At 42.0% G+C, this 21,638-nt stretch overlaps 1 protein-coding gene and 1 pseudogene across 1 annotated transcript; both read left to right on the top strand.

Annotated features, from left to right (window-relative positions):
* The first annotated feature begins 5,783 nt into the window (after positions 1-5,783).
* On the top strand, positions 5,784-8,234 carry LOC147881532 (U-box domain-containing protein 17-like). Its single transcript, XM_087402154.1, has 2 exons — positions 5,784-6,695; positions 6,962-8,234. Exons 1-2 carry the CDS (start codon positions 5,838-5,840, stop codon positions 7,028-7,030), a joined length of 927 nt encoding a protein of 308 aa, XP_087258280.1. The 5' UTR covers positions 5,784-5,837; the 3' UTR covers positions 7,031-8,234.
* Positions 8,235-11,906: 3,672 nt separating this feature from the next.
* On the top strand, positions 11,907-13,301 carry LOC147881531 (uncharacterized; annotated as a pseudogene).
* Positions 13,302-21,638: the final 8,337 nt, after the last annotated feature.

Here is a 21,638-nt window from a genome sequence, read left to right as displayed (position 1 = left end):
TGCTTGTCCCCACCATGTTTCCTTGGTGAAACTAGCTTGGAGAGCCTACAAAGAAGGGGTCATAACTTTTGCATCTTAGCTCAGATTGGAGCTGTAAAAATGGAAGTTTCACAAAATTTTATAGTCTATCCAATGGTAGGTTTCCGCTATATGTTTTTCTTCAAAAGTTGTATTGATTTCTTTTGACAAGATTGTAGTCCATAGCTCATGTATCTAGTGTGCTAGATTGAATGATTCACGATGCAAAGGAGTGTATTTCAATATTCTTATTTTTATTTAAAATGATGCATAGATGGAAATGCTTTTGTACATAGTTATTCATCATAAAGAAACCAATGATTCATAAGGTGATGTCTGGATATGCTTAAAGCCATTTTGCTTATATTTTATAAGTCATATAATAGTTGGCTATCTACATATAAATACCCAAGCCCCAAAACCCTATATATTCACATTCCCTAGAGTAATGGACATTTGGATACTAATACCAACAAATACCCAAAACCATATGCAACTTTGGTATCATCCTTAGGGATTACCGGCCTTTTGTTGGTGATAATTAGTCTATTATTGCTGGTAAGTGGTAGACTATTAAGTTATTCTTAACAAACGGTTTTCATCATGATGATGATGATGCAAGCTATTCATGTATGTAAATCATGCATGTGATTATGTAAATATATGCTCCCTGCTTGATGGGAAAATTGCTAGGTCGTAGAAGTCCTATCCATAATTCTTCTTGCTATTAGGACACATGGGAACTTTTGGGCATAAATCAGGTCCATAATTATTCTTGTTTCGAGGATTAGCATACAACTCTATATTGATAGGGTAGGGAAATTTGAGGAGCATAGATGTAGCTAGAGGAGTCACCATGGATACAATATATCAATTTTTTTCCAATGATGGTCCATGGCATAGAAATACTAGTCCTCAAATTTGCTATTGAAATTTAATCTTTCCCATAAACACAATGCTTTTCTAAGAGCGATGAATCTTTCCCCCCTAGGCCCCACCAAAAAGAGGGGCTCAGGGGGTCACAACTTGAAAAGCCTATATATTGCATAAGGGGTATTTTAAAAACCCTTATGTGTAAATCATAAGGCTTTAAAATGCCCCCCTTTTTCTATTATACAAACTTACAATTTTTTTCAATACCCTAATTAAAATATCCCTTTAGTAAGAATACCATCCACCCTTCATCCATATAGCTAGTTTGAATAGAAAAGGAAAAAATATTCTACCCATAAAGCACTCACTAATCTATCTTCAAACTAGGGAAACATTGAGCTTCATCCAATGCTACTTAACTATCGACACATATATTCATAGCAAAGATTCTAATGAATGATTCTGATTAGAGGAACACTATAAAACCCCCCATTGATAAGATATTTGTGCTTCACCATCCTCCAAGAGTCATTCCTAGGTTTTTAGGTTGGGGTAAGATAGCTACCACTCCTAATGGTTTCTTGCCCTACACAACTACATTCTTCACTGGCCTTCTTTTCATCATCATCCTCGGGATCTTCAACAAGGGCCTTGTTCACAAAAGGTCTAAACTCAACCCCTCACTTGGATCTTGAAATAACATGCAAAACTTTGGGAGGATCAACCGATCTAGTGCTTTTGGGGAGAGGGAGAGCACTAAAAAGAGATGTTCTCTTGCTTTTCGGCACGTTCAATTGCATAGGAGGTGCCAACCTTGGTCTATTCTTGTGGTTTCTTACTCCAATGCAGTCAAGCGAGGCTTGGTCAAAAGAATGGGGAAGGAACCAAAGTTATAGAATAATTTGAGAGCTTGGGATAGGGAGGGAAGCAAAGAGGGGAAAGCAATTGCGGGGGGGTGTCAAAACAATGACTGTTGTGGGAGCTATGGAAATTCCTATAGCTGAAATTGCCATACATGGTGAGAAGGAAGGTAACAATTAGGAACTTCCCTTGGCCGAATAGATCACCCCAATACAAAATTATGGAGGAATTGCGATCGAGAGAGCTATAACAATAGGAATCGCCCATGACTATGGCAGACAAGAAGATCAAATTGCTAGTAGCGGTCAAGCAACATATCATCTTTGATGCTTGAGATAACATTTGGATACATTCAATTGAAGAATTTCATCTTCAAATTTTCCAATTTCAGCATGGCATGCTTTACCATAGCTTTGCCAAATCATTGTCGAAAGGTGGGATCGAAGATTGGGGAACGGGGGAGGAGAGGAAGGGAATTGTGAGGGAGGGGGATGGTTCGAGTCATTGTCATCATCAAAGCTATAGCTTGTGGGCAAGGAATCCAATCTTGAGACTTGTGATAAGCGTTGCAAGAGACAAGTACCAAAGGAAGGCTTGAGAAGAAGTGAGGAATGGAAGTGGACAGGAGAATGCAAGGGAAAGCAAAAAAGTAAAGGACAATAGGGAGAGGAGGGCAAGGGAGATAGAGTAATGAGGTTTGGAGGGTGGAGTCCTCTCTCAAATGAGGGGAGGGAATTTTGGAAGGTCTCAGTACATGGAATAACCTACTTTGAAAATTTGGATCTATATCACTTGGATGACATAAGGCCCTAAGACCCTACATAATTCTTCACCTTGTTTGCACAATCTTGATTCAAAGCCATAGTAATCGAGAGTGGTGGTGGTGGTGGGGGGTGAGGGGTGAATACAAGAATGATATAGTGTAAGTCCTAATGTCATCAAATGAGCTCAATGTCCATCATGTTACGGACCCAATGATGGATTTGAGGATTGATCTCATGATGATGAGAAGATATCCAAGAAAAAGAATTGAGAGTTTGTCTCACTTCCACCTTCTACGTCAATTGATTAGTTGATTGAATGAATGATTATGAAATTACTTATATCCATAGCGTTGGCACCGCTGTATTCCATGTTTTGCACTATTAACATTTTTGGAAAAAAAGATAATAGACAAGCACAAGGCCTTTTGATGTTTAAAGCCACGATGGGAGGCACACGTCTCATAGAGTTCAAACTATATGAGTTGTATTTTAGATTGAGATGTTGAGAGAATATTTGAATCCTATGAGACATATTCAGAGGGTGTGACTCTCTAGGAGCCAATATTAAAGCAAGATATGTTGTTTGAAAAGTAAGGGCATAGGTAATGATACATGTATGTTTTATTTTGTGAATGAGGCAACTTTGACTCCCCTTTTAGTTCCTCTCCAAGCCTTTAGAAAACCACCTCATATGCTAAGATGTGGAATGTCTCTTAGAAGGTGGGCATGGAGAAGTATAGAATGCTTAATGGTAAACAAAACGAAACCTACTAAAAAAGGGCCTTTGCATTGAGGGGGATAAGGTGGAGCATTTAAAGTAGTAATGAGTTGGCCTTTCTCTTCTCCCTTTGACACTTTTTGCTTTATGATAAGGCTTTGGGGGCTAGAGATATTTTTTACAAAAGCAAGTTACGACACGTGGATACTAACGCGCATGGCTTTGGAGGAGTTTGGATAAGGTATTATTTTTCATGAGCTTGGATTTTTTTCAATACATACTCATAGTCAAATGAGCTCTTTCAAATGATTCATGATGTCAATGCTTTGAAAAGAAAGTCCTTTTTAGGAGTGGAGTTGGTATGCAAATGTGGTGTGGAAAAACGAAGTGTATCTTTAGAGGCAAAGTCAAGTGAGGGGATGCTTTACAAATTGAAAAATTGATTGTTTAAGTGAGTGAGAGAGACAACCATTTAATTCTTGATTGAGGCAGTAGAAAAGGAGGGGTGGTCTTAAATGTTAGGTCAAGCGAGGAAGTAGAAAGGGATGGTTAGGTGAGGGCACATCATCATGATGCAAAGTCTCTACCCCCCCTCCCCCCCCGCCCCCCCCCCCTCTCTCTCTCTCTCTCTCTCTCTCACACACACACACACATGCACGCACGCATGCATGCACGCACACACACATGCACGCACGGACGCATGCACGCACACACGCATGCACACACGCACACTCACGCATGCATGCACCCACCCATGCATGCACGCATTCATGCATGTATGTCTGTGTGTGCATGCATACACACATGATAGGTGCATTTATGCATGCTCGTGCTCATGCTCATGCACTGGTATTTCCTCTTACACACTCAAACACAAACAAGTATGAGAGGGTTACAAGGAAAACACACCCTCATATAGTCTCTCTCTCTCTCTCTCTCTCTCTCTCTCTCTTCATGTGTGTGTGTGTGTGTGTGTGTGTGTGTTTTCACCCAAAAAAAAAGCATGTGTGTGTGTGTAGATACATGCATGTTGGTACACTGGGGCATAGTGGCTACGATGTAGCAAGGTGACAAAACCAATACGGCGTTGCTTTTAATGAAAGTAAGAGTAGTTGATCTACCACTGAAATGCTTAAACATGATTGACAGTTTAAAATATCATTATTGGTTAGCCACATTTTTAAGTGGGTGAGCTTGACGAAAAGAAAAGAAGGAAAAGAGGGCATTAGCCCAAATTAGGGCAAAAAATGTGGGTGCACACAAATATGTGTTCTTTTGCGGGAATAGTGGGTAGCTTAGGCACTTGGGCATTTGCTTAGTTGAGCTAGCTGCCCATGTTCAAATCCCTCAGGATGCTCCTCAGCTGCATGTAAGCATAGGCCATGGGCTCCTAGTTGGTCATGAGTGTGCGAATAGGTATGTGTGGGGAAAAAAATTACAAGCCATGGCCTTCTTTTAATATAGCCTTTGATAGCAAGAAGACTAAAACACTAATGACCTCCTTAGTGACCAAACAAACTAAGAGCGCATTCCCACGCCGACGGGAACGCCAAAAAATGCTTAGAATTGCAGACGCCATGCTCGTTCCCACTCTTGAAAATGCCAGCCGCCACACTCGAACCAAGCTTCCCACATCCCAGCTGGAGACGAAATTTTAGGCTCTCTAGCTGGGCATTGCGGTGCTGGGATGAGGACTACCTGCTTAGCCGATGCTTCACTACTCACAACGGTGCTTCAGTGCTCACAATGGAACTGCAGGCGCTGGAATCAATCGCAAAAAGGAGCTTGCAGCCAATGACTGGACTGGTTTGTTCGTTCTGACACAGGTTTCATTGACAGGGTTACAGCTGGCGTGGAGGCGAGAATCAGACACACGGGAACATCTACTGGCCTGGCATTGAACCGCTGGGAACTGAGTGCTAGCGATGGCACGGGAACCTGCTCTAATAAGATGGAAGGCCCTTTGGACCAAAAAACCAACCATCATCCCATATAGTGCCTTAGCAAGGCCTTAAAAATGTGTTTGTCGTAAGGATGGATTAGATGGGATGGATTGCTTGACTTGGGAGAAGAGCATTGGAGCTAGGGCCTATCCGTGGATGAAGAGTTTGTCCTGCACCCAAGCATCAAGAAATGAAAAGCCAATAACAAACCTTGGTGATCTGCAACAACGAACTGCCTTCTAAGGGGACCACGAAAAGCTAAATGAACAGGGAGACTGTTTGAGCATGACACAGGGAGAGTAGTTTAGGAGATGGTTGTCGCCTGTTTGAACCCAATGTGATGCTGGGTTCACACCACCGGAGCGGCCAAACTACAAAAGCGGTGAGAAGGTGTGTTGATGTAGTGGCATCGATGATCCCATGCCCAATCAAACATTTTGGTGTAATTAAATGGCATAAAACCTGAACCCCACGACAATTTCGTTTATCGTGGAGGCCGCCCTTTGAAGAAAGAAAGAGCACGTGCTCAAAGTAAAAATAGTTGTACACACAATCACACACGTAATACTTTCTTCTTCTTCTTCTTCTTCTTCTTTCGTCTTCAACCTGCTCTCAGTTCCATAGCTTCTTCTGCATCGCTTCTTCCTGCTTTTGCTTCCCATGCTCCCTCATTCAACCCTTTTCATGGAAGTTAAGCGTCGCACTTCCCTCTCCCTCGTCTCCAAACTCGCTTCCCCCTCCCTCGACCTCCAAAAACAAGGCGTCTGTGAGCTCCGCCTCTTCGCCAAACACGACGTCGATAACCGCCTCGCCGTCGCCCACGTCGGTGCTGTCCCTCTCCTCATCCGCCTCTTGTCTTCTCCAGATGCCATGATCCAGGCGAACGCCGTTACTACGCTGTTGAATCTCTCCATTTGTCCGACCAATAAGGACCTCATCATGCAGTCTCCGGGCTCTCTGGATGCCGTCCTGGAAGTCCTTATTACGGGAAAGGCCATGGAGGCCAAGGAGAACGCTGCAGCTTTGTTATTCAGCCTCATGGTGGCGGAAGATCACCGAGTCATCATTGGACAAAAGGCAGGCCTCATCCAGGCGCTGCTCGATTTGGTTCGCACAGGATCGGTGCGGGCTAGGAAGGACGCTCTGAAGGCCCTCTTTCACATAGCTATCTGCCCTGACAACAGGCCGAGTATGGTAGTTTCAGGTGCTGTTCCTGTCCTCGTCTCCCTTCTTCTTCAGAGCAAATCAGGAGTCGTGGAGGATTCCCTAGCTGTTCTAGCACAGGTTGCAGGTTGCACTGAAAGCGTAGATGCGTGCCAAAGGGCCTCCGTCATCCCGATTCTAGTCGATCTCCTAGATTCTGGGAGCACAAGGACCCAAGAAAATGCAGCCTCTGTTCTGCTCAACCTCTGCAGGAGCGGCGGGGAAGGCGTTATCGAGGAGGTTGCGGAAATAAGTTCGTGTATGTCGGCACTCTCCGTCCTTCTAAGTACGGGATCCGACAGGGCAAAAAACAAGGTAAGTGCCTTGATGCAGCTTTTAGTTGCTCGGTAACGAGGGATGACTCAAGGATGTAAAGCTTGAACTCGTGGAGGCTAATGGCCTCTTTTTCTCGTTTCAATTGGGTACTTCAACACCGGTGCCTCGTCTATGAGCGAAAACATGGCCAGTCACCACAGGAGAGCTTCTTTGATATATCGTTCACAGGAGTTGGAATTTTTTGATATGCAGTTTTTACAGAGTACGATTTGCGTTTCTCTTATGGAAGATGGAATGGCTGTCAGGTTTTCACAACGCCACGATTACCAAAGCAAGGAGGGAAGAAATCTGTGATATGGAGTCAGTATCCGTGACCCCAGGATCGGAGACTAGTGGAATTTGGACGATGAACCAGAATCTTGGGTCTTCAGAGGCAATGCATGGGAATACGAGGTTTAAATACTAGAGGCTGGACATTCTTTCAATTCTCACATTGAGACCTTAAGGGTTAATGGAATTGGGCTTCAGGAGAATTCAGTTGAGATGCTGGACAATCTTTCAATTCTCACATTGAGACATTAAGGGTTAATGGAATTGGGCTTAAGGGGAGATGCTGGACATTCTTTCGAACAACCATGGGGATCATGGAATGCTGCTCAACTTGATGTTCCAGCAATGGTGTCATCTTAAGCTTGGGAACAAACAGATTGATGCGCATAGTTACGTCTGTGGCTATTTTGACACCATTGCCATCTTGATGACCATATAAGTAGATGGGCACTTTGTCCATCAGGGAGCAGAGTTGTGCAAGACTCGTTTAGCTACTGCAGAACCAACCAAGCTGCAACAGAAGGTTGGATTTTGAGGTGAGACATCAGAGTCTGTCGTGGGAATGTTCAAATAAGAAAACTATTAGCCCTAATTGGGGGACAGCTCCACCTTGTAGATGAGATGTATGAGGAGGATGCTACCTCTCTCAGTTTCTCCAGTCATACATGTGTATTTGTATGTAAACCTTAACCTCAATATATGCTCCACTAATTTGTGGATATGAGCTACATTTATTCGTGGAATATGAGCTACAAAGCTGCCCAAAATTCAGTCAAACGGCCAGATGAAAAGATTAACTTCCGCTCCTTGTTGTGCAGCCTTGAAAGGTTTCAAGTGGATGAGACCAGGGGCCACGAATTTCCCTTGCATAGTGTTTGCTAAGGCAGTTGACAAAACAAAGGAAGAGAGAGAGAAGGAGGCGGCACTGGGTTTATAGAGGAATTAATCCGTTTGAGTATCTGGTTGCTCCCCGGGGTTACGGTCAAGACCTCCAACCTTGTGCCTCTTTAAGCAGGTCTATAGTATTATTCTTATAGAATGACCTCAATTTGTACTCTTAGCACCTTCCCTCATGGTCAACATCATGAAGGTGGCCTTGCGTCAAGATGAAGAGTCTCACGCTTGATCATTATTGTTACTTTAGTTTGTCAACCTAGTTGTGTATGATAGCCTCTTCTCAGTTGGTAATTCACATGTTTCCCATGTGTTGTTCTTGTACATCGCATTCATTTCTTCGTCCATTGCTACTTGCCGCTGTCTTGGTTTTTGTACTATGTCTCTTAAAAAGAGCAATACATATATTCACATGAATATTGTCATCAAAGCAACATTGGTATTTCAACTTGTATATATCATTTTTAAAGCTCCTTTCCTCGCTCTTATTGATGCTGGTTCTTGTCCTTGTGTCGGTTCTTATTCCTATTGTTGGCTCGTAGATGATTTGCTTTTGAGTCTTTACCATTTGCTATGACATTGATAATGGTGCCTTCCGTTTTGCATCCTCATCAAAAACTATATCTTTGGAAACTTTGTGTTGATTGGGTGTATGCTTTAATTTGCTCATTACCTAGCATAGTGCATGCCCTTGGTTTAACATCCCATTCCATTCTATGACCATGAGTTATGTTAGTATGACATGCACCCAAAATTGTTGGGATATCCAAATTTAGTTTGTATCCAATGGGTAACTTGTGGTGTCGTACCATGTATTAATAATGTTAGTAATTTGTTCCACACAAAAATGGATTCTTGTCATTAAAGCATTGCTATGGTGCTTCCTCTTACTATCTGACTATTTCTTTCTATTAATATATTATGTTTTGTTTTCATGTGTAGTACCTTCTAATTTATTTCTCTTGATGAAATTCGAGAAACATTGGTGACATCTATTTACTTCTCTAATCTTAGCTACATCTTGGTTCTACATGTTTACTTTGCTACCATTTCTTTGAACTACCTAAACTTCTCAAGTAGTCTAGCTTTTCTTTTATGAAATACGCTCAACCACATTTGTTATGGTCATCTATGAATGTAACATGGTATAGTGATCCATTTATGCTTCTTGTCTGGGTATATGTGAACCTCTAGTCTACCATCTCCACTACCACTTTTTCCATCAAGCTCCTCCCCTCCATCCCCCACCTTTCGTCCACCTTCTCCATCTCGCCCAGTACCACTTTTTTCATCAAGCTCCTCCCCTCCCTCCCCCAACTTCCGACCGCCTTCTCCATTCCCCCACCACCGCTTTTTCCATCAAGCTCCTTCCCTTCATCCCCCACCTTCTGTCCACCCTCTCCACGTCCCCACAACCACTTTTTCCATCCATCTCCTCCCTTTCACCTTCCACTTTCTGTTTGCCACTACCCAGTTTCCATCCACCTTCTCCATCCCTCCACACCACTTTTTTTGTCCATTTCCATCCCCACTACCTCCCAATTTTCCATCAACCTCCATCCTCCATTTGACAACTTCTTTGACCATTCTATCAAGCTCTTAAGGTATATCATCCCCTCTCTTCTCCTCTCCTTCCCATCACACCCCCCCCCTCCCCCCCTCTCATTTTCTTGTCATCCTCTCTCTTTTTTCCATCGACCATGCACCCCACATTCTCTCACACTCCCCCTCTTGATCGTTGCTGGCACACAGAGTAAACATGCACTTCTACTTAACATCGACTATGCAAGAAATTCAAAACTATAGTCACCCATCATTGTCCTATGGCTTAAATGTCATCATCTCCACCCTTGTCTCTACCTCTGTTTATACCCTTGTCCTCTATCTCCACACTTTTCCTCCATCTCTCCTTCACCCTCCATATCTATTTTTGTTTGCATCTTTTTCCTCTATCGCCCTCATTGTGAGGATATACATAGTTCAATTGAAACTCATGCACGTATTAGTACATGCCTACAAAGGCTCAGGCCATTAGTACTATATTTAGTTGTTTTAGGCCTCATCTCTTGATTCCTTAGATTGAGACCTGAGTTATCTCCATATTATCAACAAGTACACACAAGATGGTGGCTTTGCATTACCACCACATACATATGTTGTTACTCTAGCACTAGCAATGGGATGGGAGTTTCCCATATAACTTCAAAGTGTGTCATATATAGGAATTGAATATGCATGGACTATATTTGTCAATCTTATTTATTTCTCCTATTGACATCGATGATGTTTTCATGTTATACATGGGGGCATTCTTTCAAGTTGTCCTTTTGGAATACCCCTTAGGAAACATCGGAATACCTTTTGTAAAATGCACATGTACTAGCTCCCTAAGTGGCATACTTTGTATGTCGGCTCCCTAAGTTGCATACTTTGCATTTCCCACATGAGCTTATTACATCAAACTCACCATTGATAGAACTTGTAATATATGATCAAGTAGACTTTCTGTTGTCATCTCCCTTGCGATCTCATGAACATGCATCAAAAGATAGGGCTGCTTCTTAAAACCTCAATCACTTTTTATAACAAACTACTTATGTTTAAACTTCCCCCCCCCCCCAAATCCTATCGTGCAAGTACTTGCACACATTCATTTTTTAAAATTAAATAGGCACCTAAGTATGACCACATAGAGAGACACGATGTGCTTCCTCTCCATAAATTTATAAAACTCATAGAATTGACCCTTCCTTGAGAGTCTTTGGGGTCTAGGTATGATTTCCAAGTAACTGGCTCATTTACTGGGTGATAGAGTCATTGCAATAGGCAATGGTGGTTTACCTTACTGATGATGTGTTGAGCCATGGGAGAGCCAGAAGAGAGAGCCACACAAGTTTTGGTGGGTGCAGACACCCTAATCTTCTATGTCATCCATATATATATGTGTTTGAGTATTGTACATAATCAGGGCTAAGGTGCAATGGCCTTTAACCCCCACAACCTCCCACTTAAAGGCCAATGTGCCTTTAAGGGAGAACAACCAATGGACATACTATCTAATGCCCATCAATACATGACAATACTCAAACCACTGACTAGGTAGATTCTTCATCAGCATATTTGAAGGGTTATCATCTGCATGAACCTTGACAAGCTCTATGCGCTTGTCCTCAAGTATCTCCCTAATAAAATGGTACCTGACCTCAATGTGTTTGGTCTTTGCATGAAGATTCTGTGCTAGACAAACAAAGAGTAGGCAATTATTTAACTTCAAGCTACCAATTGCTGCCACTTAGCGGGAGCAACAGAAACGTAGCACTTGCTACCACTTGCTACCATTAAGCTAGAGCAACAGAACTGCAGCCCTTGGTAGCACTTGCTACCAATTGCCACAAGTAGCTATCAGTTTGCTACCACTAGCAACAATTTGAAGAGAGCTACTAGTCCATTGAATCCCATATGTGGTAGCTACTGAATGATTATGTGGTAGCTACCATGTAGTAGGCAATTATTTTAGTGGAAGCTACCACTTATTGCCCCTAAGCGAGGCAATTATTTGAGTGGAAGCTACCACTTGCTGCCATTAAGCGAGGTAATTTTTTCAGTGGAAGCCACCACTGGTTTCCACAGAGCGAGAGCATCCATAACTCAGGAATACAATTTAGTTGGCAATCAGAAACAAAGTCACCTTTGAAGTGTGGTGATTAAAGGGTTTATCTGTATATCTCCAAAGGTTTCCAGATTAATCATCATCGGAGGGAACATGTTGTGCTTAAGATTGAAAGCCTATAAAAAAATGTAAATTTGGAGATGCTTTCATTAGCTACATTGATTATTTGAGTGGAAGCTACCACTTGCTTCCACTAAGCAAGGCAATTATTTTAGTAAAAGCTACCACTTGCTGCCCTATTAAGCCAGGCAATTATTTGAGTGGAAGCTACTACTTGCTGCCACCATTGAGTGAGAGAACCCATAACTCAGAAAGACAATTTATTTGGTAATCAAGAACAAATTAAGCTTTAAAGTATGGTGACCAAAGGTTTTATCTGTACATCTCCAAAGGTGACCAGATTAAACAACATTGGATGGAACACACTGCACTCAAGATTCAACGCTTATTAAAAAATGTAACTTACGAGATGCTTTCATCAGCTACATTGATTGAGTACACGTTTTCACTCAATACATGGCACTTAATTCAAGTTACAAATATTCAATTTGCATGATAGAACAATAGCTACTCGTGTGCTTGTTGGTGGCACTAGCATAGTGGTACTTCCCTATCTGGTGGAGTTCTTTCTTGCCTTCAAGTAGAGCCACCTAGAGGTTCAGATTCACCAAAAGGCCTTTGAGAAGTTGAAGCCTTACTTTGTGCGCAAGCTTAAGGATCGGTGCACTTGTTGCTGCATCACACATGTGCAGATGTCTTTTTTAAAGGATGTTGTAAACCACTTACGACAGGTCTCTTTTGGTGTGCATGGAGCAGAGTGCACTTGCAGAGTTCTCTTTTATTTATACTTTAGGTTTCATCTTTGTCTCATTCATACATTTATTTATATAATTAATCTAATTTCACACCTAGCTCTCACTAAAATTTGTGGTTCAGGTGATAGTTGCAATGCACGTGTGAAAACTTTCGCAGGCATAACTCTGCTTTAGGAATCTATCCTTTGCCCAAAAGCAATTTGTGCCAGCTACCATGCCCTTAAGTGCTTGATGGGACAATGCTCTTCATGTGGAGCAGGAAAAAGGGAGGAACCATTTAGTTCACGTATAGTGTCCGTAAAGATATTTGAGGATGTCCAAGTTGGAACCACAATTGATGGAAAAAAGAAAAAAAGGAAAGTTCTTTCATTCAAAGAGATGTAATGCAGGGAGCTTTTGGTAATGTTTAAGGACCACTTGAACAAGTTTATAAAGCATAACTTTGTCTCCAGATGGTAGGCAGAGCAATTCAAGGAGTGTCTTGTTCACTTCCCCAAAGAAGTGGTGGTATTTGTCATGGATTTTGCAGAAAACTACACTTTCAAAGAACAAAATGAGATCCAATCAATGCATTGGCACTCCAACCAAGTTACAATCTTTGTCCAAATTACGCATGTGCATATTGTAGGCATCGTCCACAAATACTATCATTTTTATATATCTGATGATAGGATGCATGCCACTCTTTTTGTTCAGCACTGCTTTATGCAACATTATAAATGGCTAAAAGGTCAAGGCATTCAGGTCAATGAACATTGGGTGTGGTCAGATGGAGCAACCTCACAGTTCAAAGCAAAGAGGCCTTTTTACTTCGTTGCTCGATATGACACAATGACAGGAATGAAAATGACACATAATTTTTTTGGTTCAGGACATGGAAAGGGTGAACACGATGGTGTAGGGGCTATTCTTAAAAGGCATCTCACTCATGAGTAGCTATAGCCAAATGGTGCAAAGCCCCAATGTGCAAAGGAAGTGGTGTAGGTGTGGTCGTAGCTACCACCTGTTATGTTGATAGTTACCACCTGGCAAAAGTTATGCTCTCTGTTATGGTGGTAGCTACCACCTGGCAAAAATTATGCTCACTGTTATGATGGTAGCTACCTACAACTCGACCACTAGCAACCACCTGGGAACTCTCTGTTATGATGATATCTACTAGCTAATTAACTGATTGACTAACTAAAACCTCTTCCAAAAAAAGCATGTACACAAACAATCCTAAGATTCTAATCTTTCAATCACTTGTGCATAACCATGCAACACAAACTTTCTTCAAGAGAATATTAAATACCACATGTTATGATGGTAGCTACCTATAACTCGACCGCTAGCAACCACCTGGGAACTCTCTGTTATGATGGTATCTACTAGCTAATTAACTGATTGACTAACTCAAACCTCTTCCAAAAAAAGCACGTACACAAACAATCCTAAGAGTCTAATCTTTCAATCAGTTGTGCATAACCATGCAACACAAACTTTCTTCAAGAGAATATTAAATACCACATGTTGATAGAATACTAAAAAAGCACCATTTATTCATGTATAAGTGAAATACATTGCCTTGATTATGCTCACTGTTATGATGGTAGCTACCTACAACTAGACCACTAGCAACCACCTGGCATAAATTCAGCTCTCTGTTATGATGGTATCTACTAGTTAGTTAACTGATTGACTAACTCAAACCCCTTCCAAAAAAAGCATATACACAAACAATCCTAAGATTCTAGAATTCTCAATCTTTCAATCGGTTGTGCATAACCATGCAACACACACTTTCTTCAAGAGAATATTAAATACCACATGTTGATAGAATACTAAAAAAGCACCATTTATTCGTGTATAATTGAAATACATTGCCTTGGATCACACAGTCCCCAGAAGGGTGTATCAAAAGCAATTACAAAAAGTATCGATAGATTGCAAGCTTTTTTGTTACATTGTGACATGACTCCAAGTCCTTCCAATGCTTCATTACATACATGGATTCCATATCCTTTTCATTACATAGCATATTTTGCTGCACATATGCTCTTGGATATTCTACTTCTTTCCATTTAAGCCACCATGGCAATAGAGAATTAGTGAGGAAGAAAGGGTCCTGCTTATCATCTGTTGGGTCGAGCGATGTCAGACAAATCATTGACCAAGACAAATTCAGCATGTTCTTGTACTTGGTGTCATCAACTAGAAACACCTCGTATGTTCTCCACTCAGGATGCCTCACAATCAAGTCCTTCACATGTTTCATGAAGATTGGCTTGTTGTGGTCTTTTTGATCCAAGCCTGGCACTTGCGTGAGTGTGAAAGATGCCTCCATGCAATTCTCTTGTGATAGGATATCACTCCAAATACTCGCACGCAAGTTCTCAAAGCAATCTTCCAGTGTGTGTTGAATATTATTTTTCATGCAGATGACCATAAGCATAGAATAAACTCGCTAGAGCAAGAACGAACAAACTGCTCCGTCAGGCCGGGCGATGTAAGTGAAGGAATGGCTTGTGCATAATTACTTTTCTACATGGTGAACCCTGTATTTAAGTGCAACTGCCTTGAAATCAACATTCTCCTTCACGCCCCAAATTTGTATGTACCTTAGCAAAAGTAAAACATTCATATCTAGAACTAGCACTTTAGGGGCTGCAATGTGAATAGCCTTTTTGAGAGAAGTAAGTGCTACCACACTCTGCTCCTGAATTTCATCGGCATTCACGATATGAGCAAGTCTCCTTTCCACAACTGCAAGTGTGCCTTGTGGGGAATCCTGATCACTTGCTTCTCGTTTACTCTTTGGTGAAAGTTTTGGGGAATCCACAATAATTGCTTCAAGTTCATTCTTTGGCTGATATGCAGCTGTGCCTTCCTCTTGTGTGCATGGTGGATCACACCCAACAACCACACCTTTTATGGCACTGAGTACATCCCTGCATTCATGCAGCATGTGTAAGCCAAAACCTTGGTCCTTGCAAGAGTCTAGGACCACTGCCATGCCTCTCTATCCCCATGGCAACTTCCAGGAAAATTATGGCGCAAAAGACTTTACGCCTTGTGAGCAATCCTCAACACTCCCCTCTTGTTCATTGCTTTGCTGATATGCATCCATGCCTTCCTCTCGTGAGCCATGTGTATCACACCCTACTGCTATAGCTTTTATGGCACACAATACATCTCTAGTTGCACGATGCAAGTCCAAGCCAAAACCATTGTCCTTGCAAGCATCTAGGAACAGTGCCATGCCCTTCACTCCCCATGGCAATTTCCGGCAATAGTCTGTAACATAAATCTTTGTATCAGGACACACGACATTATTTTATAACTACTTGTACAAGATAACTTTACAGGGAGTATGAGGAACATATGTCAAAGTGCTACATTACAATGCACAAGACAACTTTATTGGATAATTGGCTAGAAGAAAAGACATTGAAGAACACAAAATTCCATTGAAAATGATTGTCGGTGGGATATTACAAAGCCAAAAGTAGCCAAAGTCTTTTGATAGAGATTTTTTAAAACAACACTAACTTCCAACAGAAACAACTAGGAAGGCAAGCGTTTTTTGGCCTTGGAAATAGCAACAACTTCCCTTGCATCTTGACCAATGTCATTCTTTGTGGTAGGTTCAATTGTCATGGTAGTTTCTCCTACAAGAACAATTAATTAGTAAATGGACAGAAGATGCGTCCATCATTACCAAAGAAAGTAAAAGGCCAACTGAATTCACCTCTTCCAAACTTTCGTTTCATTGTTTTTTGCAACAACGTCAGTGTCTCTGCAAGTGTCGGCCTCCCCTCGCTTCCATTTCTTGATTTTGAACCAGCAGGTGTCTTCTCAAAAAGCTGAGGGACCCTGTCACTTATATCTCCCAAATTTGAACCACCAAGTGTCTTTGTCACATTGTCTCCCAACACCCCCATGCTATCGGTAGGAGAAAGTGCATCCGCTTCTACTCGCTCCATTTCACTAGAAGTACGACTTCCATCTGCCTTGCCCAAAGAATCCGGCTCAATTGAAGGGATGTCATTTCACAAGTTTTTGAGAAAATCAAGCAAATCTCAATTAACAATAGTAGTATTGATCGATTCACCCACTGCCAAACAGCCAAAAACAAAAGATGTAAGGACTACTTCAAGTAACATATGTATACAGTCAATCATGTTGTCAAAAAAGAAGGAATAACCAGTCATGTCTTATACCATTTTGAGGACCCTCATCAACAGTAGCTGGTTTCGGCTCTCGACTTTCTTTTTTAGCAATCACAAAGATAGTTGTGAGATATGGAATGACAAAGTATCACACAAGGTACCAGTCAGACACAAATCTACTTGCCAACCAAATCAAAAGTATGAATGTAACAATGTCATTATAGGCATCTATAGCTATATACAGAATCCAACACCGTGAAGAGGTACCTACAAAAGAAAATTTAGCTACCACTATGTTGTAGCCATCTATCCACCATGTGGTGGACAATAGGTAGCTACCATTGTGACATAGCTATCTATCCACCATGTAGTACCTACCATGGTGTTGTAGCCACCATGAGGTAGCTACCATGGTGACCACTACTTAAGTCGTAGCTATCTATGCACCATGTGGAAGGTACGAGATGTTAAGTCATAGCTATGTATACACCATGAGGTATCTACCACTATGTTGTAGCCATCTATCCAGCATGTGGTGGATAGCAAGTAGCTACCTATTCCATGGAGTAGCTACCACTGTGTTGTAGCTATCTATCCACCATGTAGTACCCACCATGGTGTTGTAGCCACCATGAGGTAGCTACCATGGTGACCACTACTCCTTAAGTTGTAGCTATCTATGCACCATGTGGAAGGTACCAGACGTCAAGTCATAGCTATCTATCCACCATGAGGTAGCTACCACTGTGTTGTAGCCATCTATCCACCATGTGGTGGACAGTAGAGGTAGCTACCTATTCCATGGAGTAGCTACCACTGTGACATAGCTATCTATCCACCACGTAGTACCTACCATGGTGTTGTAGCCACCATGAGGTAGCTACCACTATGTTGTAGCCATCTATCCACCATGTGGTGGACAGCAGGTAGCTACCTATTACATGGAGTAGCTATCCACTGTCATAGCTATCTATCCACCATGTAGTACCTACCATAGTGTTGTCACCACCATGAGGTAGCTAGCATGGTGACCACTACTCCTTAAGTCGTAGCTATCTATGCACCATGTGGAAGGTACCAGACATCAAGTTATAGCTATGTATCCACCACGAGGTAGCTACCATTGTGTTGTAGCCATCTATCTACCATGTGGTGGACAATAGGTAGCTACCTGTTGTCCATCATGTGGTGGACAACAGGTAGCTACCTATTCCATGGAGTAGTTATCCACTGTCATAGCTATGTAGTAGTACCTAGCATGGTGTTTTAGCCACCATGGTGACCACTACTCAATCATTAAGTCGTAGCTATCTATGCACCATGGAACTTATCATACGTCAAGTCATAGCTATGTATTGAGCATGAGGTAGCTACCCCTGTGTTGTAGCCATCTAATATGTGTTAGCTAGCATTTGTGGGAGGGCCTGGTAGGTAGCATTTGGTGGGCAGCCAACCCCCAGATCTTCGCTACTACCATACATTGTGTTGTAGCTATCTATGCACCATGTACTAGTGGTAGCTATGTTGTAGCTACCAATTTGTGTCTGGCAACTTCCACATGGTGCCAACAGGTGCCAGCATGTACTATGTTGAATTCCACATACTAGGTGCCATCAACAAATTGCTAAGTACCTACCACCTAGTATGGGAAATTCAACATTTGTGGTATGGCCTGGTAGGTATCATTTGGTGGGTAGGTAGCGACCCTCCAGTGCTTGGAAGCTACTATAAAAATGGAAAGGCCTTTTAGGTAGCACATGTCGGATAATTAGATAGCTACAACTTCATGGGCATGCACCTTGCACTTCATAGGTAGATAGGTACCACAGACATAATGAGAGCATGCAAGATACAAAATAAAAATTCAAGTTGGATGATTTGTGAACATACCCTAATGAAAGCTTTTATACGATGCATCACAACTATCGAAGAGCACCAAGAACCGTATCTTTGGTGTAATTATCTGGTTGCATTGTTTGTCCATACACCGGTTCGAGCTAGCAAGGTGTACAAAACAATAGATGTGGTATGCATGCTTGCATGGAAGCCAAAACATGCCTAATGCTTCGGCATCATACATCAGCAACCCACAAGCTGTACAAATATAACATGAATCAGATGTGTAAGCATCAGCAAATGGCACCTTAGGTGGTGGAACACTCAACAAAATAGGACTTTTGTTCTCCCGCATGTTTTTTACAAACTCCATCTGGGCTTCTGCACACATTATTGTTGTTATGTCTTTCAAGTCGAACTCTACTTGAGCCCTAGCCATAGCATCAACAGATTTTGCGTCTACCAAAGAATCGTCAAGTGTCTCAATGATCAATGTCAACCGCCCAATTGTGTGCTTCAGTTGGTCCATCTTGATTACATCAACTGTCATAGCACTCTCCTCCGCTTTGGCAAGGCAGCTCCAGTTGTGCCATAAAAGTATCTACCAGTGCTCTCGCACCCTCACCATGATGCATATCTGCCTTGTGTGCCTCAAGTGCCTTTGCCACCTGATTTCATTAATAATGCTGAGGAATGCATTTTGGAAACTTGGACCAACACACTATCCAAGTCTGCAAGAGATAGGGAAGCAAAAAAATTATTCTTCGACCTTTGGAAATCTGATGAGGTGGGTGTATCCCCTACCTCAACTGGCATACCCTTCATTCAACGAGAGTTAGGAGGTGCCTCCACAGAGTGGAAAGCTACCCACCTCTATCGCTTCAGCTTGTCGGGTTCCATATTTGCAATTACACTCTTAAAGAAAGATGCCCAATCAACTGGCCCCTTTAGATGTTCAAAGAGAAACCCCATTGCAAATGATTTTGTGACCTCCAAACCATAATTCCCAAGAGGTTCTTGGTACATAGATGTAAATAAAGTATATAATTTTGCCCAAAACTCTAGCCTCACAGTCTTGCACTTAACCTTGGCACCTCTCTTGGACACAATGTCGAAAGAAACCAACCAATCTTGCGCAGTGAAATTGTCCTCGCCAAGGAGTCGTGCATCTTGGCTGCTATCGCAGAGGTTGTATACCTCATGCGCTTGGGTTTTAGTCATGCAGAATACTTTTTTCCTCTCGAATGCCATGTATAGAGGATGCCACCAATTCAGTTTCTCAAACACATAGTGGGAGAAGAAGGCATGCTGTGAGAAGGTGCATGCATTTTCTCTTAAAGAAAGATGTTATCATGCACGAAGAAAATCGACAAACTTGCAATCTAAATTTGAAACCTCACCGGAGTCGCTGGACTATCAACCTCAAGCACTCTCGATGGTGTTCCTTTCTTTTTGTTGTGCGGAGTAGAAGCAAACGCTAGACTATCAACCTTGGGCAACCTCAATGGTTTTCCTTTTTTTTCTGCGGAGGAGAAGGTGACGATGAAGGTGAAGATGAAGAGGGAGTTGCTGCCTTCCGTTTTCCGCTCCCTGCTTTCTTTGGAGAGGCAGAGTGGATGGGGGAGGAAACCTCCTTCCCGTGCATCTTCATTTTGCCTTGGCTGTATGTAGCTTCTGCCAGCCCCCACAATAGGATTTTCAGTAGGGAATAAGACTAAATCTGGCAACCAGCATTGAATCCTAGAGTAGTTTTCAAATTAGAGTATCATGTTCAAATTAAGACAAGTTAACTACCAGTCACTAAGTGTGGTAGCAAGCCATCCTTGCAACCCCCACAAAAAGTGGTAGCTAGTGTACCACCTAATCATGCATACACCCATTGCTCATTATGATGAGCTACCCAACACGATGACCCTATTGTGGGGGTTAAAGGCCACTGCACCTTAACCTCGACTATGTACAATACTCAAACACACACACACACACACACACATATATATATATATGGATGACATAGAAGATTAGGGTGTTTTGCACCCACCAAAACTTGTGTGGCTCTCTCTTCTAACTCTCCTCTCTCTCACCTTCTTCCATTCTACTTCCATTGTTGCTGAGATCTCTCATCTGGTATTAGAGCGTGGGTGTTCTAGTTGAGCCCAGGTGTGAGCCTGGAGCCCGAAGTCTGTTGGTGCAGCTCTGTGGGAGGAAGGAGAAGGTCTATTGGATGACTTTACCTGCATCTTGGTGTGCAGAAACCTTTGGAAAGTTCTCTGAGTGGTTTAATAGCAAAAAAGACGTTTTTTGATGATTCTCGTGTTCCTTTCGACTATTGAGAGTTTGGAATGACCTGTAGAGGCAACCATTGCTTGCTTTTGGTGTCCATTGCACTTTGGGAGTTAGAAAACACCTTCATTCTTGAATTTGGCATCATTTTGTTGGATTTTTGACTCATTGTCTGTGCTTCAACGTTTTTCTACCATTGTGTTAGAACTCGGGTTAGAAGCGGTTCCATTCATAGACCTGCCAGCTCCGGTGGACTCAAGAGGTCCTAAAACTTTTGCGTTGCTCATCATTCGCACTCCATGGTATTTATAAACAGTTCTATTTGCAAAAACATTTTTTGGTCTGTGTGTTGGACCCGATGATTGGGACCACGGTTTTCAAAACCATTTATTCCATTGCATTTCGAAGGCCCAAAAACCCCTACCTACCAGTTCTTGCACGATTCCATGGAGATTTGGAGAAGTTTCGTCTTTCTAGGCACCAAATCGTCTATTTCTCTATTAAAAGTCCATTCAAAGGTTCAAACCTTTGATTTTTGGATTATAGGTCAATTGCAAGGGTTAACTTTCTGTTTCCCATTCATTGGTTGGGATTTTGGAGTTCCAACAGAAGAGAGATATTTGTAGATTGTCTTGTTGAGTCCAATTATGCAGTGACACCCATGTTTGAGGCATCTCAGGTTCTATTTTCTCTAGCAATCATTGCCATAGGGTTGTTATTTTTGGATATACCTTATGCAAATCACTTTGGTTGCCAGTCTGAGCCATGTGTTCTCATTTGTGGTTTGCTTTGGGTTGCAGTGGATGCTTTAAAGGCCATTTAGATGCATTGTGATCCTTGTTGGATGTGCTAATAGGACCAGGTTGCCTTGTAGGATGCTTTATTAATGGACGTTTAGCATACAAATGCTATTTTATGCTGAGGGACAGCTTTGACATATTGCAGTGGGATGTACAGGTTGTGCTATGATCTTTTGGATGAGATTTTGTTGATGCATATGCTC

The sequence above is a fragment of the Dipteris shenzhenensis genome, chromosome 31 (assembly GCF_047967505.1).
Source record: "Dipteris shenzhenensis isolate YYH24624 ecotype China chromosome 31, Dip_SZ_1.0, whole genome shotgun sequence".
In the NCBI taxonomy this organism is placed as follows: Eukaryota; Viridiplantae; Streptophyta; class Polypodiopsida; order Gleicheniales; family Dipteridaceae; genus Dipteris; species Dipteris shenzhenensis.
This window is presented reverse-complemented; position numbering and strand designations above follow the sequence as displayed.